The sequence below is a fragment of the Pleurodeles waltl genome, chromosome 2_1 (assembly GCF_031143425.1).
Source record: "Pleurodeles waltl isolate 20211129_DDA chromosome 2_1, aPleWal1.hap1.20221129, whole genome shotgun sequence".
Lineage (NCBI taxonomy): Eukaryota > Metazoa > Chordata > Amphibia > Caudata > Salamandridae > Pleurodeles > Pleurodeles waltl.
Window position 1 is genome coordinate 46,496,809 of NC_090438.1, and position 25,687 is coordinate 46,522,495.

At 49.7% G+C, this 25,687-nt stretch overlaps 1 protein-coding gene across 3 annotated transcripts in view; it reads right to left on the reverse strand.

The window, feature by feature from the left end:
* GDPD2 (glycerophosphodiester phosphodiesterase domain containing 2) overlaps positions 1 to 25,687 on the reverse strand; it is a 358,729-nt gene that overhangs the window by 176,785 nt on the left and 156,257 nt on the right. For all 3 annotated transcript variants that reach the window (XM_069209649.1, XM_069209631.1, XM_069209641.1), the window contains exon 3: positions 22,682 to 22,785. In XM_069209649.1, the coding sequence (XP_069065750.1) occupies positions 22,682 to 22,785 (104 nt within the window). The remainder of the gene's footprint in view (positions 1 to 22,681; positions 22,786 to 25,687) is intronic.

Below are 25,687 nucleotides of genomic sequence, written 5' to 3' on the forward strand. Positions count from 1 at the left end.
TGTATATTACTTACCTCCTAAGGGAGTATAGTCTCTAAGGTATTTTTGGCATTGTATCACTAAAAATAAAGTACCTTTATTTTTGTAACACTGAGTATTTTCTTTCATGTGCGTGAGTACTGTGTGACTACAGTGGTATTGCAAGAGCTTTGCATGTCTCCTAGATAAGCCTTGGCTGCTCAGCTACAACTACCCCTAAACACCCTGGCTTCTATACACTGTCTACATTTCACTAATAAGGGATAACTGGACCTGGTATAAGGTGTAAATACCTTTGGTACCCACTACAAACCTGGCCAAACTCCTACAATATTATTTACTCTTGGGGTTCCTTAGAAAATCCCCCAGATCTGCCTGTACAGCCTTTCAGGTTCTGCCTGACAGCCCACGCTGCTGCAGACCCCCAGACACTGTTCTGCCCTCCTGCTACTCATCCAGCTTGAGCAGGGGGAGGACAGAACAAAGGGTTTCCTATTGGAGGGAGGTGTGACCTCCTCTCCTATAGAACTAGATGTCTCTGGGCTGGGGTGGTGTCTCTGAGCCACCAGACTGCTTTGAAGGGCATATTTGGTGCACTCCTTGCATAAACCAGTTTGCACCTGTGCAGGGACCCTTAATACCCGCTATGGCACAAATCCACACAAAGGACAGGGGAGTGTCCATCCCCCTGACCAGTTCCTCTCCTAGGGAGGTGCACAGAGCTCTGCCAAGTGCCTGGCTGAGTCTGCCATCTTGGAAACAAGATGTACAGAGGCCCCTGGGAGCATCTGACTGGTTAGGCCAGGTATATGACATACCTTAACCCCCATGATAGGTGGGTCACTACAGAGAGTGAACAATCCCCTTTTAGGGTTACTTAAGGGCTACCCCGGGGTGGGTCCTCATATTCATCGAGCAAGACACTACAAGGAACTCTCCGCAAGGCATCATCTGCTCCTGGCCTCTGGAACCGCTGCTGGCCTGCTTTGGAACCAAAACAAGTCTGCTTCTGGTGGGAAGGTTCCCATTGCAACATTGTTTTTCTGGATCCTGCAAGAATTCTGCAACATCCAAGGCTGTGCATCCTCCAGGGTCACAAGGACTCTGCTTGCACCTGGAAGCATCAAGGAATCTTCCTTGGAGTGAATGAGTCACTTCCTCTGCATCCGCAGGCACCTCAAGACAACGTCGTCCTGCTGTCCCACAGACATCGAAAGGCTCTGCATCACAGGTGATGGATCTGTGGCCTCCTCTGAGTCCTGACTGTCTTCTGACCAGCTTGGGAGACGGTGGGCCCCTGCGCTGGTCACTGGACCCGAACACCTGTGCACCGTGATTGTTGCACTTGCCAAGGCATGTTGACCTTCCTCCAGGAGCTCTTCAAGCACCAAGACGTCCAAGCCTCCAGCACTCTCAGCTCAAAGATCAGCCTCGGTTCTGCAACTCCTGCGACGTGGGACTTCTGTTTTGTAGTGCTTCTGAGGCCTCCTTGTGAATCCCTGTGTCCATTGCCTGTGGGTCACTCGTGAGGGCTCCGATGGCTTCTGCTGGCCTCCTTGTGTGCTGAGGGCAAGCCCTGATTCCCACTCAAGAGTAAAGTCCCCTGGACCTTGCTGGTCCCCAAAACCATGCAAATCAATCTCCAACATCTGCTTGACCCTCCTGCAATCTGGCAACCAATGTGGGACAGCTCATAGCTGACTCCTAGAATCTTCTGCAGCTTCTGGACCCCGCAGCTGGACTTCTTCCTTCACCAACCTGCAGGAATTTCACCTCTAGGAGGGTGGGCACTGCCACCAGCACCGCCTGGACACCATCTGGAATCCATCCTCGGGTTCCACCAGACTGATTCTCATGTCGCGATAGCAGCTGGATAACCGAGGCCTCCATTGATTTAGATGTAAATGGGAGCTGGGAGTACTAGAACCACAGAGGTATGTAACACAGTACCCCCAGCGACCAGGAATGCAGGAGTAAAACACTGGATTTTCCACAAACCACCCAAAAGGGGGAAAAGAAGAAAAAGAAGTCACCCAGAAAAGACTGCAAGAAAACCAGCGGTTTCCTGAAGAAAGAAGACCTGTGGAGAGAGGAGACCACATCCAAGAGTCACAGTGGAGTCCAGGAGGAGTACGAGGTACTACCCCACCCAGTTGTGGATGCAGGAGTTGGCCGACAGTACTGAAGAACAGGTCAGCACTTCCCCGGCTCCCGGGCTGTAGAGTTTTAGATGGATGCAGAAGGTGTCCCACGCTGGAAGGAAGATTGCAGATGGGTGTCGGTGCAGGATTTCCACTAACAAACCTTGGCAAAGGCAAACTCGTGGTTAGTGGAAAAGAGGTGCTGCCAGGGGACCAGCAAGGCCCAGGAGGACTCAAACCAGGAGGGGGAGTCACAGGGGGGCCTCAGCTTTGCAGAGAGTCCACAGGAGCAGAGGCAGCACCCACAGGTGTCCCACAGGACGGGGACACAGGAGTCGCAGAAGGGGCCCACGCAGCACTACAAAAGTGGATCCCACGCTGCAGGAGAACCATGCAGGAGGCTGTGCTGTGCAGGATGGAGTGCTGGGGGCTGGAGCTACCCTTCACCTGAAGATCCCTTTGAGGAGATGCAAACAAGCCTCGGCAGCTGCAAGAGACATGGTGCACAGGGGTACTATCCTGCATGGGAAAGCAAAGGCTTACCTCCACCAAAGTCGAACAGCTAGCAGAGAGGACCAAGAGGACTACTCTGGACTACCACCCCTGATGCAGGATTCATGCAGCTCAGCAGAAGATGGGATCCACGCAGCCAGTCGTTGCTTGTTGTAGGTGCCTGCAGTTGCAGGGAAGTGACTCTTTCACTGCAAGGGAGATTCCTTCTTCTTCTTGTGCAGGCTGAAGAGTTGCAGTCTTTTGGGGATGCACGATGAGGGAACTGTTGCAGAGATGGCAAGATCCCTGGAAACAATGTTGCTGAAGAGTCCTTTCTTCTTGGAAGCACCTTGTCGGGGCCTGGAGGTTCCAGTCGAAGCAGAGGTTGCAGTGGAGTCCTACTGGAATCTTGCAAGCCGAATCTGATGACCCATCCAAGAGAGAGACACCCTAAATAGCCCTGAAAAGGGGGATTGGCCACCTAACCAGGTAAGCACCTATCAGAAGGGGGCTCCGACATCACATGCCTGGCCTGGCCACTCAGATGCTACAAGAGTTCCCTGCCAACCTTAGAAACAAGATGGCAGAACCCAGGGACCCTCTGGAGGAGCTCTGGGCACCACTCCTGGGGTGGTGAAGGGCAGGGGAGTGGTCACTCCCCTTTCCATTGTCCAGTTTCGCACCAGAGCAGGGACTGGGTGGACTTGTTTATGCATGGAGGGCACCAAATGTGCCCTTCAAAGCAAACCAGTGGCTTGGGAAGGCTGCACCTCCCAAGCCAGTCACACCTATTTCCAAAGGGAGAGGGTGTAACACCCCTCTCCCAAAGGAAATCATTTGTTCTGCCTTCCTGGGCTTGATCACATCAATCAGCAGGAGGGCAGAAACCAGTCTGAGGGGTGACAGCAACTGGGCTGCCTGGAAAACCCTGTAAGACTGGTGGTAGCAATGCTGGGGGTCCTCTAAGGAGCCCCCAGAGTGCATGGGAACATACTTCCAATAATTGACACAGTATTGGGGTATGATTCCGACATGTTTGATACCAAACATGCCCAGGTTCGGAGTTACCATTATGTAGCTGGACTTAGGTAGTGATCTAGGTCCAGTACAAGTGTAAAATGGCGTCCTCGTACTCACAAAGTCCAGGGAAATGGATCTGGAGTTTGTGGGGGCATCTCTGCTAGTGCAGGGGTGCCCTCACACACAGGTACCTGCACCCTGCCTCTGGGCTGAGAGGGCCTACCATATGGGTGACTTATGCGACCTGGTGCAGTGACCTATAGTGAAAACGGCGCATGCATCTGGTTCAAGCACACTGCAATGGTGGGCCTGCAGAAGCCTTTGCACGGGCTCCCTATAGGTGGCAGAATAACTGCTGCAGCCCGTAGGGATCCCCTGGAACTCCAATGCCCTGGGTACCTAGGTACCATATACTAGGGATTTACATGGGGGGGACCAGTATGCCAATTGTGGGAAGAAATGGTACAATTTAGAGGAGAGAGCAAAACTGCTGGGGTCTTGGTTAGCAGGAACCCAGTCAAACACAGTCAAACATACTGACAACAGGTAGAAAATGGAGGTAACCATGCCAAGAAAGAGGCAATTTTCCTACAGGCATGCACTGTGCTGTGCCACAAACACCCCTTACTAAGTTTGATGATGCATGCTCAGCGTGTGGCCAGAGATGCCCTTTTATATGTGCCAGTGACTGATGCGCAGTGTGGGTTCACTGAAGCACATTTATTCTTGCCACTGATGCCCTTTCATTAGACCCAATACTGCCCCTCAGTTTGTGGCCTCTGATGCTATTGATGCATGATCAAATGTGTGGCCACTGGTGCCCTTTTACTAGGCCACTGATGCATGCACAGTGAATACCCCTCCACACCCACTGATGCATGCTCAGTGTGTGGCCAGTGATACTCTTTCATTAGACCCATTGATGCCCCTCAGTTTGTGGCCACTGATGCATGCTCAGTGTGTGGCCATTGATACCCTTTTACTAGGCCATTGATGGATGCCCCCCCATACTCACTGATGCAGGCTCAGTGTGTGGCCACTGATGCCCTTTGACTAGCACCATTGATGCATGATCAGTGAGGGGCCACTGATGCCCTTTGATTGGTACCATTGAGGCATGCTCAGTGTGTGGGCACTGGTGCCCTTTTAATAAGCCATTGATGCATGGTCAGTGAGTGGCCACTGATGCCCTTTGACTAGTACCAGTGATGCATGCTCAGTGAGTGGCCACTGATGCCCTTTGACTAGTACCACAGATGCATGGTCAGTGTGTGGCCACTGATGCCCTTTGACTAGGCCATTGATGCATAATCAGTGAGTGGCCACTGATGCCCTTTGACCAGTACCACTGATGCAAGCTCAGTGTGTGGCCACTGACACCCTTTGACTAGTACCACAGATGCATGGTAATTGTGTGGCCACTGATGCCCTTTAACTAGTACCACAGATGCATGCTCAGTGTGTGGCCACTGATGCCCTTTGAATAGTACAACTGATGCATGATCAGTGAGTGGCCACTGATGCCCTTTGACTAGTACCGCTGATGCATGCTCAGTGTGTGGCTACTGATGCCCTTTGACAAAGCTCAGTGTGTGGCCACTGATGCCCTTTGACTAGTACCACAGATGCATGGTCAGTGTGTGGCCACTGATGCCATTTGACTAGTACCACAGATGCATGCTCAGTGTGTGGCCACTGATGCCCTTTGACTAGGCCACTGATGCATGATCAGTGAGTGGCCACTGATGCCCTTTGACTAGTACAACTGATGCATGATCAGTGAGTGGCCACTGATGCCCTTTGACTAGTACCGCTGATGCATGCTCAGTGTGTGGCCACTGATGCCGGCTCAGTGTGTGACCACTGATGCCCTTTGACTAGGCCATTGATGCATGATCAGTGAGTGGCCACTGATGCCCTCTGACCAGTACCACTGATGCAAGCTCAGTGTGTGGCCACTGATACCCTTTGACTAGTACCACAGATGCATGGTCATTCTGTGGCCAGTGATGCCCTTTGACTAGTACCAAAGATGCATGCTCAATGTGAGGCCACTGATGCCCTTTGACTAGTACAACTGATGCATGATCAGTGAGTGGCCACTGATGCCCTTTGACTAGTACAACTGATGCATGATCAGTGAGTGGCCACTGATGCCCTTTGACTAGTACCGCTGATGCATGCTCAGTGTGTGGCCACTGATGCCGGCTCAGTGTGTGACCACTGATGCCCTTTGACTAGGCCATTGATGCATGATCAGTGAGTGGCCACTGATGCCCTCTGACCAGTACCACTGATGCAAGGTCAGTGTGTGGCCACTGATACCCTTTGACTAGTACCACAGATGCATGGTCATTCTGTGGCCAGTGATGCCCTTTGACTAGTACCAAAGATGCATGCTCAATGTGAGGCCACTGATGCCCTTTGACTAGTACAACTGATGCATGATCAGTGAGTGGCCACTGATGCCCTTTGACTAGTACCGCTGATGCATGGTCAGTGTGCGGCTACTGATGCCCTTTGACTAGGCCATTGATGCATGATCAATGAGTGGCCACTGATGCCCTTTGACCAGTACCACTGATGCAAGCTCAGTGTGTGGCCACTGATACCCTTTGACTAGTACCACAGATGCATGGTCATTGTGTGGCCACTGATGCCCTTTGACTAGTACCACAGATGCATGCTCAATGTGAGGCCACTGATGCCCTTTGAATAGTACAACTGATGCATGATCACTGAGTGGCCACTGATGCCCTTTGACTAGTACCGCTGATGCATGCTCAGTGTGTGGCTACTGATGCCCTTTGACCAGTACCACTGATGCAAGCTCAGTGTGTGGCCACTGATGCCCTTTGACTAGTACCAGTGATGCATGATCAGTGATTGGCCACTGATGCCCTTTGACTAGTACCACAGATGCATGGTCAGTGTGTGGCCACTGATGCCCTTTGACTAGGCCATTGATGCATGATCAGTGTGAGGCCACTGATGCCCTTTGAATAGTACAACTGATGCATGATCAGTGAGTGGCCACATTTGCCCTTTGACTAGTACCGCTGATGCATGCTCAGTGTGTGGCTACTGATGCCCTTTGACCAAGCTCAGTGAGTGGCCACTGATGCCCTTTGACTAGTACCACAAATGCATGGTCAGTGTGTGGCCACTGATGCCCTTTGACTAGTACCACAGATGCATGCTCAGTGTGTGGCCACTGATGCCCTTTGACTAGGCCACTGATGCATGATCAGTGAGTGGCCACTGATGCCCTTTGACCAGTACCACTGATGCAAGCTCAGTGTGTGGCCACTGACATCCTTTGACTAGTACCACAGATGCATGGTAATTGTGTGGCCACTGATGCCCTTTGACTAGTACCACAGACGCATGCTCAGTGTGAGGCCACTGATGCCCTTTGAATAGTACAACTGATGCATGATCAGTGAGTGGCCACTGATGCCCTTTGACTAGTACCGCTGATGCATGCTCAGTGTGTGGCTACTGATGCCCTTTGACCAAGCTCAGTGTGTGGCCACTGATGCCCTTTGACTAGTACCACAGATGCATGGTCAGTGTGTGGCCACTGATGCCCTTTGACTAGTACCACAGATGCATGCTCAGTGTGTGGCCACTGATGCCCTTTGACTAGGCCACTGATGCATGATCAGTGAGTGGCCACTGATGCCCTTTGACTAGTACCGCTGATGCATGCTCAGTGTGTGGCCACTGATGCCGGCTCAGTGTGTGGCCACTGATGCCCTTTGACTAGGCCATTGATGCATGATCAGTGAGAGGCCACTGATGCCCTCTGACCAGTACCACTGATGCAAGCTCAGTGTGTGGCCACTGATACCCTTAGACTAGTACCACAGATGCATGGTCATTCTGTGGCCACTGATGCCCTTTGACTAGTACCAAAGATGCATGCTCAGTGTGAGGCCACTGATGCCCTTTGAATAGTACAACTGATGCATGATCAGTGAGTGGCCACTGATGCCCTTTGACCAGTACCGCTGATGCATGCTCAGTGTGTGGCTACTGATGCCCTTTGACCAGTACCACTGATGCAAGCTCAGTGTGTGGCCACTGATGCCTTTTGACTAGTACAACTGATGCATGATCAGTGAGTGGCCACTGATGCCCTTTGACTAGTACCACTGATGCATGGTCAGTGTGTGGCTACTGATGCACTTTAACTAGGCCATTGATGCATGATCAGTGAGTGGCCACTGATGCCCTTTGACCAGTACCACTCATGCAAGCTCAGTGTGTGGCCACTGATACCCTTTGACTAGTACCACAGATGCATGGTCATTGTGTGGCCACTGATGCCCTTTGACTAGTACCACAGATGCATGCTCAGTGTGAGGCCACTGATGCCCTTTGAAAAGTACAACTGATGCATGATCAGTGAGTGGCCACTGATGCCCTTTGACTAGTACCGCTGATGCATGCTCAGTGTGTGGCTACTGATGCCCTTTGACCAGTACCACTGATGCAAGCTCAGTGTGTGGCCACTGATGCCCTTTGACTAGTACAACTGATGCATGATCAGTGAGTGGCCACTGATGCCCTTTGACTAGTACCACAGATGCATGATCAGTGTGTGGCCACTGATGCCCTTTGACTAGTACCACAGATGCATGGTCAGTGTGTGGCCACTGATGCCCTTTGACTAGTACCACAGATGCATGCTCAATGTGTGGCCACTGATGCCCTTTGACTAGGCCATTGATGCATGATCAGTGAGTGGCCACTGATGCCCTTTGACTAGTACCGCTGATGCATGCTCAGTGTGTGGCCACTGATGTCCTCTGACTAGTGCCATTGATGCAGGCTCAGTGTGTGGCCACTGATGCCCTTTGACTAGGCCATTGATGCATGATCAGTACCATTGATGCAAGCTCAGTGTGTGGCCACTGATACCCTTTGACTAGTACCACAGATGCATGCTCAATGTGTGGCCACTGATGCCCTTTGACTAGTACCGCTGATGCATGCTCAGTGTGTGGCTACTGATGCCCTTTGACCAGTACCACTGATGCAAGCTCAGTGTGTGGCCACTGGCCACTGATGCCCTTTGACTAGTACAACTGATGCATGATCAGTGAGTGGCCACTGATGCCCTTTGACTAGTACCGCTGATGCATGCTCAGTGTGTGGCCACTGATGCCCTTTGACTAGTGCCACTGATGCAGGCTCAGTGTGTGGCCACTGATGTCCTTTGACTAGTACCGCTGATGCATGCTCAGTGTGTGGCCACTGATGCCCTTTGACTAGTACCACAGATGCATAAACAGTGTGTGGCCACTGATGCATGCTTAGTATGAGGGGTATTGATGCCATTTTACTAGGGTCATTGAGGTCGCTCGGCGTATGCCCCCCTGACCATACCCATTGATCCATGCTCAGTGTACGTCCCTCCCCCATACCCATTGATGCATGCCCTGCGTAGGTCCCTCCCCCATACCCATTGATGCATGCTCTGCGTAGGTCCCTCCCCCATACCCATTGATGCATGCTCTGTGTAGGTCCCTCCCCCATACCCATTGATCCATGCTCAGTGTATGTCCCTCCCCCAAAACCCTTTGATCCATGCTCAGTGTATGTCCCTCCCCCATACCCATTGATCCATGCTCAGCGTATGTCCCTCCCCCATACCCATTGATGCATGCTCTGCGCAGGTCCACTGATGCCCTATAGAAGCCCTCACAAGCACTTCCTCCGTGGTAGCCAAATGGCGAAAGCAGTACTTGGATTTGCAGCGTAAAAAGTAAGAATACACACCTAAAATAGGACAGTTTTCGTTTAGTGCCATCTAGCCTGTAATAGTCTGAAGCTGCTGCCATCGGCATATTGTACCGTCTTTAAAAACAACTTGAATTAAACAGGAAGTACCTCTGATCTAACGTGTGATATGTTTAAGTCATACACATAGAGCTTCGCGAGGTCCTCCTGCTTCAGTTTTTATTGTAAAGATTCCAAAGCACAGGAAGGAATGATCATTTGTACAAGTTTTCCAAAAGTGGACATAAAAAAGAAATAACACCCCTCCTCCTCCCCCAGCTGGTGGTTGTCACCTGAAAATTGTTTGGATGGTGTATTTGTACAGCAGCCAGAAGTAAAACACCTCTGAGTCTATGAATGAGGACATATGTCACTTCCGGTATGTCCCTTCCGGCATACCCACGACTTTGACAAATTCAGTGCCTTGCTTTAGAGAGGAGAATTGCTCAATGTCCTGAATGGAGCCAACGACCTCTGCGGATGCTCTGCGGTTCACACTGACTGAGCCAAACAATATTGGTAAAAGGCCATCATTCCTGACTGATCGCCTGCAGAAGGAACCGCACGCATGAACACCCCCCGCCCCCCATCTCTTCTTATAATCGAAGTTGTTAAAAGCTGCAAGTCACAGAAAACATGGGTACAAGGAAATAAAAAACATCTAAAGAACACCGATGGGGAAACAAATATGTCCACTGCTTACCAATTTGCATAAGTCACACACAGCAGTTTGGCCAGCGCAGTGCAATGGTGCCAGACATGCAAACAACAGGCTCAGTATGTCCAGCCACAGAGCAAGGGTACCCGATGCACACACCACAGGCTCAGTATGTCCAGCCACAGAGCAAGGGTGCCCGATGCACACACAACAGGCTCAGTATGTTCAGCCACAGAGCAAGGGTACCCGATGCACACAGAACAGGCTCAGTATGTCCAGCCACAGAGCAAGGGTACCCGATGCACACAGAACAGGCTCAGTATGTCCAGCCACAGAGCAAGGGTACCCGATGCACACACAACAGGCTCAGTATGTACAGCGGCAGGACAAGGGTACCCGATGCACACACAACAGGCTCAGTATGTCCAGCCACAGAGCAAGGGTACCCGATGCACACACAGCAGGCTCAGTATGTCCAGCCACAGAGCAAGGGTACCCGATGCACACAGAACAGGCTCAGTATGTCCAGCCACAGAGCAAGGGTACCCGATGCACACAGAACAGGCTCAGTATGTCCAGCCACAGAGCAAGGGTGCCCGATGCACACACCACAGGCTCAGTATGTACAGCCACAGAGCAGGCTCAGTATGTCCAGCCACAGAGCAAGGGTACCAATGCACACACAACAGGCTAGTATGCCCAGCCACAGACCAAAGGTACCCGATGCACACAGAACAGGCTCAGTATTACAGAGGCAGAGCAAGGGTGCCCGATGCACACAGAACAGGCTCAGTATGTCCAGCCACAGACCAAGGGTACCCGATGCAAACAGAACAGGCTCAGTATGTCCAGCCACAGACCAAGGGTGCCCGATGCACACAGAACAGGCTCAGTATGTCCAGCCACAGAGCAAGGGTGCCCGATGCACACAGAACAGGCTCAGTATGTCCAGCCACAGAGCAAGGGTGCCCGATGCAAACAGAACAGGCTCAGTATGTCCAGCCACAGAGCAAGGGTGCCCGATGCACACAGAACAGGCTCAGTATGTCTAGCCACAGACCAAGGGTACCCGATGCACACAGAACAGGCTCAGTATGTCCAGCCACAGAGCAAGGGTGCCCGATGCACACAGAACAGGCTCAGTATGTCCAGCCACAGAGCAAGGGTGCCCGATGCACACAGAACAGGCTCAGTATGTCTAGCCACAGACCAAGGGTGCCCGATGCACACAGAACAGGCTCAGTATGTCCAGCCACAGAGCAAGGGTGCCCGATGCACACAGAACAGGCTCAGTATGTCCAGCCACAGACCAAGGGTGCCCGATGCACACAGAACAGGCTCAGTATGTTCAGCCACAGAGCAAGGGTGCCCGATGCACACAGAACAGGCTCAGTATGTCCAGCCACAGAGCAAGGGTGCCCGATGCACACAGAACAGGCTCAGTATGTCCAGCCACAGACCAAGGGTACCCGATGCACACAGAACAGGCTCAGTATGTCCAGCCACAGAGCAAGGGTGCCCGATGCACACAGAACAGGCTCAGTATGTCCAGCCACAGACCAAGGGTGCCCGATGCACACAGAACAGGCTCAGTATGTTCAGCCACAGAGCAAGGGTGCCCGATGCACACAGAACAGGCTCAGTATGTCCAGCCACAGACCAAGGGTGCCCGATGCACACAGAACAGGCTCAGTATGTCCAGCCACAGACCAAGGGTACCCGATGCACACAGAACAGGCTCAGTATGTCCAGCCACAGAGCAAGGGTATCTGATGCACACAGAACAGGCTCAGTATTACAGAGGCAGAGCAAGGGTGCCCGATGCACACAGAACAGGCTCAGTATTACAGAGGCAGAGCAAGGGTGCCCGATGCACACAGAACAGGCTCAGTATGTACAGCGGCAGTGCAAGGGTACCCGATGCACACAGAACAGGCTCAGCATATCCAGCAGCAGTGCAAGGGTACCCGATGCACACAGAACAGGCTCAGTATTACAGAGGCAGAGCAAGGGTGCCCGATGCACACAGAACAGGCTCAGTATGTACAGCGGCAGTGCAAGGGTACCCGATGCACACAGAACAGGCTCAGCATATCCAGCAGCAGTGCAAGGGTACCCGATGCACACAGAACAGGCTCAGTATGTCCAGCCACAGAGCAAGGGTATCTGATGCACACAGAACAGGCTCAGTATTACAGAGGCAGAGCAAGGGTGCCCGATGCACACAGAACAGGCTCAGTATTACAGAGTGTAGGAAAATGGCTCCCTGTTGCAGTTACCCCCCACTTTTTGCCTGATACTGATGCTGACTTGACTGAGAAGTGTGCTGGGACCCTGCTAACCAGGCCCCAGCACCTGTGTTCTTTCACTTAAGATGTACAATTTTTTCCACAACTGGCACACCCCTGGCACACAGATAAGTCCCTTGTAAAAGGTACCAGTGGTACCCAGGGCCCTGTGACCAGGGAAGGTCCCTAAGGGCTGCAGCATGTGTTGTGCCACCCTAAGGGACCCCTCACCTAACACATGCACACTGCCATTGTAGATTGTGTGTGTCGGTGGGGAGAAAAAGGTAAAGTCGACATGGCATCCCCCCCTCAGGATGCCATGCCCACAATATACTGCCTGTGGCATAGGTAAGTCACCCCTCTAGCAGGCCTTACAGCCCTAAGGCAGGGTGCATTATACCACAGGTGAGGGCACAGCTGCATGAGCAATATGCCCCTACAGTGTCTAAGTCCATTCTTAGACATTGTAAGTGCAGTGTAGCCATATTAAGTATATGGTCTGGGAGTTTGTCAAAACGAACTGCACAGCTCCATAATGGCTTCACTGAATTCTGGGAAGTTTGGTATCAAACTTCTCAGAATAATAAACCCACAGTAATGCCAGTGTTGGATTTATTAAAAAATGCACACAGAGGGCATCTTATAGATGCCCCCTATATTATACCCAATCCTTCAGTGCAGGACTGACTGGGCTGTGCCAGCCTGCTGCTGAGAGACGAGTTTCTGACCCCATGTCGTGAGGGCCTTTGTGCTCCCTGAGGACAGAAACAAAGCCTGCTCTGGGTGGAGGTGCTTCACACCTCCCCCCTGCAGGAACTGTAACACCTAGCAGTGAGCCTCAAAGGCTCAGGCTTCGTGTTACAATGCCCCAGGGCATCCTAGCTAGTGGGAGATAATGAGAAAAACAAGGAGGAGTCACCCACCAGTCAGGATAGCCCCTAAGGTGCCCTGAGCTGAGGTGACCCCTGCCTTAGGAAATCCTCCATCTTGGTTTTGGAGGATTCCCCCAATAGGATTAGGGATGTGTCCCCCTCCCCACAGGGAGGAGGCACAAAGAGGGTGTAGCCACCCTCAAGGACAGTAGCCATTGGCTACTGCCCCCCAGACATAAAAACACCCCTAAATTGAGTATTTAGGGGCGACTCTGAACCCAGGAAATCAGGTTCCTGCAACCTGAAGAAACAAGGACTGCTGACCTACAAGCCTGCAGAGAAGGAGGAAGACAACAACTGCTTTGGCCCCAGCCCTACAGGCCTGTCTCCAACTTCGAAAACCTGCAACCAGCGACGCATCCGACAGGGACCAGCGACCTCTCAAGCCTAAGAGGACTGCCCTGGACTAAAGGACCAAGAAACTCCAGTAAGCAGCAGCCCTGCTCAAAACCAGCTACTTCTTTGCAACAAAGAAGCAACTTCCAAAGACTGCACGTTTCCCGCCGGAAGCATGAGACTTTTCACTCTGCACCCGACGCCCCCGGCTCGAGATTCAGAGAACCAACACCTCAGGGAGGACTCCCCGGCGACTGCGGGCCCGTGAGTAACCAGAGACGAGCCCCCACAGCAACACTTGCAGAGAGAATCCAGAGGCTCCCCCTGACCGCGACTGCCTGTAACAAGGGACCGATGCCTGGAACCAACACTGCACCCGCATCCCCCAGGACCTGAAGGAACCGAACCTCAGTGCAAGAGTGACCCCTAGGTGGCCCTCTGCCTAACCCAGGTGGTGGCTGTCTCGAGAAGCCCCCGTGCTTGCCTGCACCGCTAGAGTGACCCCATTGTTTCCTACCTGAAACCCGATGCCTGCTTTGCACACTGCACCCGGCCGCCCCAGTGCCGCTGAGGGTGTGTGTTGTGCGCCTACTTGTGTCCCCCCCCAGTGCTCTACAAAACCCCCCTGGTCTGCCCCACCGAGGACACAGGTACTTACCTGCTGGCATACTGGAACCGGAGCACCCCTATTCTCATAGGCGCCTATGTGTTTTGGGCACCTCTTTGACCTCTGCACCTGACCGGCCCTGAGCTGCTGGTGTGGTAACTTTGGGGTTGCCTTGAACCCCCAACGGTGGGCTGCCTATGCCCCATAACTGAGACTTGTAATTGTTTTACTTATCTCCTAATCTAACCTTTACTTACCTCCCCCAGGAACTGTTGATTTTTGCACTGTGTCCACTTTGAAAATAGCTTATTGCCATTTTTACAAAGACTGTATATGATATTGCTTTTATTAAAAGTTCCTAAAGTATCTAAGTGAAGTACCTTACATTTAAAGGTAATGTAAGGTTCAAGGTGTAAATCTTGAACCTGTGGTTCCTAAAATAAACTAAGAAAATATATTTTTCAATATAAAAAGCTATTGGCCTGGAGTAAGTCTTTGAGTGTGTGTTCCTCATTTATTGCCTGTGTGTGTACAACAAATGCTTAACACTACCCTCTGATAAGACTGCTCGACCACACTACCACAAAATAGAGCATTAGAATTATCTACTTTTGCCAGTATCTTATCTCTAAGGGGAGCCCTTGGACTCTGTGCACACTATTTATTACTTTGAAATAGTATACACAGAGCCAACTTCCTACACAGAGTGAGAGCAAGGGTACCCAATGCACAAAGAACAGGCTCAGTATATCCAGCAGCAGAACAAAAGTACCCGATGCACACAGAACAGGCTCAGTATTACAGAGTGAGAGCAAGGGTACCCGATGCACAAAGAACAGGCTCAGTATATCCAGCGGCAGTGCATGGGTAACGACGCACACAGAACAGGCTCAGCATGTCCAGAGGCAGTGTAAAGGTACCCGATGCACACAAAACGGGCTCAGTATTACAGAGGGAGAGCAAGGGTACCCGATGCACAAAGAACAGGCTCAGTATATCCAGCGGTAGTGCATGGTAACCGACGCACACAGAACAGACTCAGCATGTCCAGCCACAGAGCAAGGGTGCCCGATGCACACACAACAGGCTCAGTATGTCCAGCCACAGAGCAAGGGTACCCGATGCACACAGAACAGGCTCAATATGTCCAGCCACAGAGCAAGGGTACCCGATGCACACCGAACAGGCTCAGTATGTCCAGCCACAGAGCAAGGGTACCCGATGCACACACAACAGGCTCAGTATGTCCAGCCACAGAGCAAGGGTGCCCGATGCACACACCACAGGCTCAGTATGTACAGCGGCAGGACAAGGGTACCCGATGCACACAGAACAGGCTCAGCATATCCAGCAGCAGTGCATGGGTACCTGACACGCACAGAACACACTCGGCATGTCCAACGGCAGTGCATGGGTACCTGACACGCACAGAACAGACTCGGCACGCCCAGCGCCAGTGCATGGGTAACTGACACTCATAGAACAGGCTCAGTATGTTCTCTCATGACACGCAGTGCACACACCTCCCTCATACACAACAGCCATGACACACGCAGAAGCAGTGCACACATCCCACATACAAAACACTCAAGACAGACGAAGCAGCAGTGCACACACCTCCCACATACACAACACATGACATACGCAAGAACAGTGCACACACCTCCCACATACACATCACATGACACATGCAGGAGCATTGCACACACCCCACATACACAACACTCATGGCACACGCAGCAGCACACACACCTCCCTCATACACAACACTGATGACTCACGCAGCAGCAGTGCACACACCTTCCACATAAACAGCCATGACACACGCAGCAGCACACAACGCCTCCCACATACACACTCATGAGACACTCAGCAGCAGTGCACACACCTCCCACATACACAACACGCATGACTCGCGCAGCAGCAGTACACACACCTCCCACATGCACAACACTCATGACACACAGCAGCAGTGCACACACCTTCCACATAGACAACACATGACAATCAGGAGCAGTGCACACATCCCACAACACACATGACAGACGCAGCAGCAGTGCACACACCTCCCACATACACAACACTCAGGACACACAGCAGCAGTGCACACACATCCCACATACACAGCAGCAAGGTACATAACTCCCACATACACAACAGCCATGACACGCAGGTGCAGTGCACACATCCCACATACACAATATTTATGATACGTAGCAGCAGTGCACACACTTCCCACATACACAGCCACAACACACGCAGCAGCAGTGAAAGTTCTCCTTGGTGTGCACGACTGCTTGTGTGATAGTGCCACAGCGTGTGGTGTCTAACTCTGTAATGTGTTGGATGGTGATGTGATATAAGTTGTGTTTTGCATGGTTTGCGATGGAATGTGCAAGATTCAACATTGGCTTTGTATGGTTATGCTATATACTTGTAGCAATGTGTGCAGATTTACTACTGTTTTGGTAAACCAGACACTATATCTATTTAAGGGCCTGGTTAAAAAAATGAACAGGTTAAAAAAACCTCTTAGTGAAATTGGGACAATGACAGAAACCAAAACAGATATAGCAGACTCGGGTCAGGGCTACCAGACCCTACCACCAAACCAAGAATGCATGACACCCCAAACACCCCTGGAAGCTACCCACCTACGCAGAACAGAGATAGAAACAAAAAAAGAGGTGACAGGAATGTAATGGGGATCACAATTAAGAAGTGAACAGCCTACACCAATGGCATAGGCCGTTTTAAACCAGAATAATGACATTATTAATTAGCGATGGTGGCCTGTCCTGCAGAAGACCCTGTCAGACCCCAGACTGCAGGACCTGAAACGTTGATGAACATAGTACGACAAACTTATCTGCTCTGAACCTATTAATGTATACTGGGCCCTCTCTAGGGACTGCTACTTACCCCACATAATACATCAGCAATGACATCTCTTATGACATAATTTATAATAGAACTGCAAAATTTGCAATACAATTATTGATGAGAAAACTGTGCATGGCTGGAGCATAAGTTATAGTTACCTCAGGGCACGAGTTACAGTTTATTGAGATAAGTATAACTGTTGAATTTCTATGATTTTGTGAGTGTAAAAACTGAATCTAACTATGACGCCCTTGTAACCTTTGTTTTTTAGTGAATTTCTAAGGTTTTTTTTAAACTCCACTTCCTAATTATAACATCCCTGTAACCTTTGTTTGTTTCAGTGGTATATATTACCTCTTAGCGGTTGCAAGTAGGTAGTTATAGTTAGGACCTAGTTTCCATAGAAGAAGCGTTTTTTGACTTGGCTATATATATCTTTGGCACCGTTTGACAAACCATCATGACATTTTTCAAAAAATCAAGTTGTTATGCAGGAAAAGTTTCGGGGTGATCCATCAAGCAGGTGCTGAGAAAAAGGGGAGGGTAAAAAAAAAGTGTTTCCCATGTTAATTCCCTTAGAGTCTTTAGACGCCTGTAGCCCGAATCACTGGACGGTGTTACACACATTTGGCAGAAAGGTACCTTTTGGTCAAAAGATGACTCTTTTTGTTATTTGATCTGAATCCGATTGTTCAGTAGTTTAAGATATTAAAGGAAATCCAAATTTGTATATCTAGAAGAACAAATACTTTGATAAAAGTCCCAATCTCGTGCAGGGAACTGATTGGATGCCAACACTTCAACCAGGAAATGCTGACATTTTGCGACTCAACTTCAGGCGAATCGAAAAAATATAATGCAAAAAAAAAAAAATGAAAGGTGGCCCTAACCCCCTAGCCTTGGTCAGACCCTGGCAGGGCAAGAAAGCTTTTTTTAAAAAATTCACGATTAAATTTGTGAATATTCGCAAGTTTTGTGTTGAATTTAAAAACAAAATGAGTGAGGTCTCTCGCGCTTGCTTTTACTTTTGCCCCCAGGTGGGCTAGGTCCCAGGGGCAATCTCACTTATAAAAAAATAAAATAAAAAAACAGGAGGAGGAGGAGCATGGGGCCCTCCTCATAGGGATATGAAAGCCCCGGGGACCAACACCTCCCTGGGGCTACAGGCGATAAATATGTGGGGGCCGCGTGGACTCCCCGGGCCCGCGCACTCCACCTCCCTGCAGCCCCATAATAAAATGAATAGGGGGCCTGTGGGCCCCCCACCTTCCCAAGGCTTTATTTCATAAATATGTGGGGGAGGGCGTGCAGATTCTCCAGACCCCCCAGGGACCATCACCTCCTCAGGGCTAGACAATGAAAAAGAATAAGAGGAGCCCTGCGGACCCTACGGCCCTGTGGAGCAACCCCTCCCTGGGGCCAGTAAGTTAATTAAAATGAAGGAGGGGGGCGCACGTCACCTGTCCCAAGCCATTTAGGGGCCTGGGGCCATCTCAAATTAAACAAAGGAGGGAGGCCGTGCAGCCCTCCTCCTGGAGCCATTTATGGTCTGGGGACCAGCACCCCTCCCCAGGGCTGGCTCCTGCTACCTCCTGAGGTGCCAAACCTCGGGAGGACATGCCAAAGCAAACACTTGGTTTCTAGCAAGCGGGAGCTGTCAAAATGTGCCTGCTTACTGGAAGCAGAATTTTCTTCTACTTCCCCTGCCCTCAGACATGCAGGCAGGGAAAGAGATGCATTTTTTTAGCTAAATATCTTCTGTAGTGACTGTGACACGGGTGTTCTTTCTCTCTTTCTTTCTTGTCATCGGCTGCTGAGTATGTAAGTATGGCAAATTGTAGGAATCTGGCTCTCTATATAGTGGACTAAAATGAAGTACACTGTGCACAGAGTCCAGTGGATCCCCAAATGGTATTGCAGAGGCAAAAGTAGACCGGACTAATGCTCTGTTTGTGGTAGTGTGGGCGAGCAGTTAGGCTTATCAAAGAGTCATGTTAGGCATTTATTTTATTCACAGAGGCAATAAATGAGACATACAATGAATAAATCTGAGGCTAATTTAGAAAAATAACATTTGCTTTTATATATGCTTTGAACCAAATAACTTTGTTATAAGCTAAGCAGTTTTTAAAAGATAAATACTTTGCAGTTTCAAAACTCAACACTTAGTGCAATTTTTCAGTTCAGCAATGATAACCTATGAGAAGAAAACAAGAATGCAGTTTAGCAGGTAAGTACACGACTTACGAATCCAGTCTTCAGGATTTTAGGTCAACAACGGGCAAGGGTCAAATTCGTACCCAGAGTCCACCGACAGTGGCATAGGGCGGCCGGGTACAGAGGTCGAATTTGGAGTCGGGTTCCCAATGTTAACCAATGGAGACTGGGGGGTGAACGAAGATGGGAGTAAAGCGGTGAGTAAAGTGGTGTCAGGGGTCAATCTCATAGGACTGAGGTAAGCACAAGAGGGGCCAGAAGGCAGCACCAACCTTACACCCTCAGCAGCACAGGGGTGGCCTGGCGCAGAGTGCCAACAGAGGATCGGGCGCCCAAAGCAAGTCAATGGGGGAGATCAGTTTAAAAAAAAGGCTGCAGGCTCAGGAGGCTGAATGAAGAAAACTCACAGCTGCCCAGGTAAGTTCTGATGCTAGGGGACATACAGACCCAGGGGCTTCGGGTGCAGAGCAGGTTGCGGTCAGGGGAGTCTTAAATTGAAGCTGTAGGCTTTAAGGCCGAGTCCTGCGGGGGTCAGTCCACAGCGGACTAAGAATCGCTGGGGACCAGTGGGCCACTTGGACTCGGGCCATGGGGATCAAGTGCAGGGCTGAGCCCACAGGAGGTTTTGCAGTTCCTCAGTGCAAAGTTCTTTTCTTTTAAAGTTGTTTTCTTCTTGAGCAGGTCTGCTGCTCTCAGGAGATTGTGATCTTTGTTGCAGGCAGGCAGTCCTCCCAAAGCTTTGGAGGTTGCTGGGCTGCAGAACGGATCGTCTTTTGGCACAGGATTGTCGAGGGCTACAGACAGACCAGTAGGGCTGGGACCAAGTCAGCTGGTGTCTGCAGTCTGCTCTGATGATGCGACTCTGTAGCGTTTTTTTTTTTTTTGATCGTTAGGAGTCTGAGTTTTACGGTTCAGTAGTGCCACCAAAATCCTAAATTTAGGGGCATTACAGGGAGTGCCAGCTCTTCCACCTTAGGGGTAGGACTGGCATGAAGTGGGCACTCCTCTCAATTAAACTAATTTTCCCACCTGTGCTGCTGTCAAAAGTGGGGTCAGGACAAGAGGGGTGGTCATCTCTACCATCTGCAGTGGCCTCCAAACTTTTTAATGCTGCGCCCCCCCCAGTTGAAAAATGGCAATGTTTAAATATGTCTAAACCTATTTAAACATTGCTGTTAAGTACTGTTACCTTTTTAAAACTGCAATAACATAACATGCTTCTGCTTAAAACAAAGGCATGTTATCTGTATAATATTTTTTTGGGGCAGAGTTTGGCACCCCCCGGGATCACTTGAGGCCCCCCAGTTTGAAGACCTCTGATCTAGAGAGACCTGAGTCGCATTACAAAGGCACCAAGGCCTTCGAAGCTCCCCGCCCTGGAATGTCCATCCTGTAATATAATGCACCCTGCCTTAGAGCTGTAAGGCCTGCTAGAGGGGTGACTTACATACATTGCATGCAGTGTTAGGGGACGTGGCACACAGGTTGTGTGCCATGTTGTGTTTTCAATTTTGGGAACACCTCGTTATGCCGCTTGCATTGGCAGTCTGCATAAGGCTGGTGCTGGATCCCTCAGAGTGGCACAAGTGCTGCAGCTCTGAGGGGCCCTCTTCAGTACCCATGTTCCAGGGGTACCATTTACTACAGACTTATAGGGGGTTGAAGGGCCAGGTCACTTGGGGATCAAGAGACCAGATAACTTGGTTTAGGGAAGGAACACTGGCAATGGGGACCTGGTTAGCAGGAACTCAGTACACTTCAGTTGAAGTTGCATATAAAAAACAGGCAAAAAGTTGGGGGATACTGCAACCAAAACCCAGCTCTATACAACAATGGCATAGAAGCCTTTTGGCTCTGACCCCATATACATTAGTGATAGGGAACATCTTACCCCCATTTTAAGTGGAAGATGGTCAGCTTACTAAAAGGAACCCCCGAACGTGTTTCCCACGGATTTTGGAGACGCGTTCTTGATGAACAGGCATATGATCATCATATCTCCACCAAACAAAGAAGCACTTCATGAGTGCTGTGGGGTAGGCTGGCGGGCCTGCTGCCAAACCCTGCTGCGCACAGCCAAAGGCCATGTGTAGCATGGGGTTGGGTGATTATAGGAGGTTAGCCGCAGGCAAGGCCTTGCAGCCAACCTCTGCTGTCCACGGCCGAAGGCCATATATGGCATGGGTTGGGTGGTTATAGGGGGTTGGCTGCAGGACCTGACCATAGACCAGGCCCTGTGGCCAAATCCCACCACGTGGGCACAGGTCTGGGTGGTTGTAGGGCATTGGCCACAGGGCCTGGCGGTGGTTGGATTAACATCAAGTAATATAAATTACTTTACATAAAAAAATCATGGAAATTCAATGGAAAAATCAAAGGTTATCGGCTGTTATATTTAGGAAACAGTATTTAAAGAAACATAGAAATTCACTTTAAAAAACAAAGGTTACAGGGACGTTATAGTTAGGCTCACATTTGTAATGTACAAAACCATAGAAATTCAGCTGTTACGAGTTATTTCAATTAACTATAAATTGTTCCCTAAAGTAACTAACTTGTGCCCTCGCCATAGACTGCTAATTACCCCAGATATTACTGCACTTTTATAATATCATTGATAATATCACTTTAAAATTTGCAGTAACATTATAGATTATGAAACTGTGCAGTCCTCTTACACCCAGGGGCCCTTATACCACAATACTGCAAACCCTGAGATGCAGCATCACTCCGTAATGGTCGACAGTGGCCATCCTGTGGCCAGTGAGGTAGTCACAAGGGCTTTGGACCTGGTATCTGGGAATATCCTGGAGGTTTTCAGCCTTCACTCTGTCCGAGCTGAGTGGATTGGGCTAACTTGTTCTTCTGGCTGTTGAACCTAGGCAGATCAAGAGACTGACTTGACCCTGGGAGGCGAGCTCCCTGGAGGGGCTGCGGTTTGGGACCCACTGCCCACACAGGTCTGTAATCTAGTCTGGTCTTGGCATGCTTGACACTCATATTGCTAACGTACAAGACTTCTGCTACCGGCAAGGTCCTTTCCCCACATGGTTGCCATCATCATGACCCCAAATCATACCCAAAGCCAAATAACGACAAATATTAGTCATTATACTCATCTTTATCACAACACATTACCTGTGATTTTGAGTCTGGATTATACAAATCTTTCAAAGTGAACAGAAAAGCAAGAAGAGGAGAAAGTGGAACATCTACCTCAAAGGGAGGAGAGAGAGAGATTAGAAGAACACAACGAGACGCTGACTCATCGCAAGCACATGTGCACAGGAAAAAGAAGTGCATTGAGGCAGTGATGCCAGTGGGGCAGGGCTGGTACTCACTCATTGAAGCTGTGCATATCGTTGAGGACGATCAGGCTGACATAGAGCCAGGCCAGGGTGAAGACCACAATAGCCAACAGGAGCAAGAACCAGAAGCCATCACACTGCAAGAGACGCACCAAGAGATGAGTTAACATAGCACCTGGAAGGGGGTTGGCTCTAAACCAAAAAAGGTAATGCGCAGAATCACACCTGGCCACTGAAGTATTAACATGTGTATATCAGAGAGCTTTTTGTGTTTACTGCTGGTCCTACCTTTTCATCTGAAGAACTCTTGTGATATTTGCTCTAAGGAATACTCTAACGAACTCCTCAATTCTTCTAAAATATTTGTTGTAAAGAGTTAAATCTGGAGGACAACCTTCTTCTGAGTAGACAACAAAGATCTACTGAGACTCATCTCTTGTTGAGGAGCAACTTAAAAGGTTTCCTGCCCTACGTTTGTTCACTTTCATTACCGCAGGCATTTGTTTGTCCAAACCCGCTGCAACGTCATCACCAAGAAGCTACTGTGGCATACGTTGTGCTCTACAATTTACTAACAGATCCTCTCCGGTCTCCGTGTGTGACTGGATGCAGCTGGATTAAAAAATCTCTACTTTGCTCTTAACACATATATGGAAACATGGGCATGAACACAGTCTGCCTGCAATATCCATACCCTTGACCCATCCTACCCAACAAATACCTAAGATGCACTTTCTCAACTTTCTGAAGATGAACCATCTTTGAAGGTGGATGCTTCAATATCAACTCTGCACTTCAACTCTGCTGTAGTTAGATGTCTCTGAACTGTATGAAACCTGCCAAAGTAACATCCACTACCTCAAGCTGATCTGTAGAACAGCCATAAGTCCAATGGGCTCATTGTGTTCTATCACTGAAACAAAGACCTGCCCTGCTCCCTCCTAGCTGTACACCACACTGTCAAACACACCTCGGATCCCTTGTGGAATCAGAACCAAGAATAAAGCTTTAACACCGTAACTTCCAGGTGGCATTGGCATCAGGCCTTTACCACAGTAACCAGAGTGATCAACAACCATTCAAGCACCTCCACAGTACCCAGAATGAACACCACCTATCAAATATTACCACAAAACCCACAAAGAAAAATTACAGAAGCACCTAGGCTGCAGCACAGCCAAACGACTAGGACAAAAGTAATGTGCAACAGCTGAGCATCACCAGAAAAAACCCAGCCTACCATAAACACAGCACCTAGTCTGTACAACACCTACTGATCTTCACAACAGCATCCAGAGTGGAACAGCCTGTCAGACATTAGCAAAGCAACCCATTCTGTAACAACCTATCACACCATTGTGGTGTGCAACAGCCTCCATCAAAATAGCAACCTGACTGTCCAAAACCTACAATTCATCCCTATAGAACGTACGTGAAGATCAATCACCACAGCACCTACAGTGCAGAACAGCCAAACAACAATCACTGTCACTAATTAGAATGTGCAACAACCTGCCACCACTAATGTAACCAAGACTGAGACAGCCAACTACAACCACATCACCTATGGTGTGCAGCCCCTAATGCATGCAGAGCGTGAACCAGCTCCCTAGGTATCACTTAAGCAATGCAACTTGCAACAAACTACCATCACCACAGCAATGGCCTACCATCTTCAAAATAGCCAAGACTGTGCAATAGCCTACCATCAGCACAATACTCGAAATGGGGAATGCATTCAAACCTCTTCAATAGCAGACAAGCTGGAGAACAGCCAACCAAACACCACCCCATCACCCAGGTTGTGCAACATCTACTGATTACTGCCACAGCACGCTCGTGCAAAAGGGTAATCAAAACTGCAAGACAGCTACCAGCCATCACCATATACACTTATGCTGGCCAAGAAAATAAACCCACAACTGCATCACATAGACTGCTTAACAGCCTTCCATCCACCACCACAGTACTCTGACTGGAGAATAGGTTAACAGTCATTGCCATGCTAGGCCACAGAGAAAACCATCCACAAACCTCTCAGATTGTGCAACAGTTCAACCATCATCAAAGCACATTGTACGACAACTTGCCAACCACTGCTGCAGGTGTAAAAACTGGGGAAGTGCAATCTTGTGTACAACTCATTTTACCATTCACAATACTACCAAAGTTGCTGTAGACATGGTAGCTGCAGCCAACTGAGAAAACCCAAGATTGGCCCCACATCTGGAACAGGTAGCTCACTACAGACCTCACAGAGCTAGCACCTGCCAAACAAAACCTGAACAATGGTGAGTATCACAGCCCAAACAGGACAAAATTCAATGGAGGAGACACAGAAGGGAATCCAACAAGTCAGCTAAATAGAGTTATTTCACCGAACGCACTTAGGACCACACAGTCCATGTCAAGGAAATCTTTAGTATCTATCAATATCTGGCTAGACCAGCAACATAAAAACAGGCCATCGTTCAGCAACACAGAGGGAACCTTTGCATGTTCTTTGAGTGCCATATTCCAAAATCTGGGATTCCTCCGTCCATACCCTCGAAGTGTCTCATCACGTCCCACTCATGTCATCTACCATCCATCCCAACCTCCAACTCAGGGAAACTACTGAGGCCCTAAACCTGGCCATTAAAACAAGAGCAGATGGCCCCATGTTCAGCCCCATGCTCCACAAATGTCTTATTTGCCCTCTAATAACAACATAACTGATTTGATCACCACCTCCATCCTTTCTGAAATTATTTGTCTCCCTCTGAAGCAGGCTATCACCCTGCTCCTCCTGGAAAAAAACACAAACTAATACAAAAACACCGTCCACCTACTGAGCTATCATGATCCTTCATTTCCACAGCAAAAGTACAGAAAAGGAAGTGTTATGACAACTGCAAGAGTCTGTAGAGGTCAACCTTCTCCACATCCACCCGTCTGGAATCTATCCTTTGTGGGACACTCATGCTGCACCAGCCAATGGGAGGGAAGCGGTTCTCATGAGGATGATGGAGACAGGAGAAGAGCCCTGATCCATGGCCA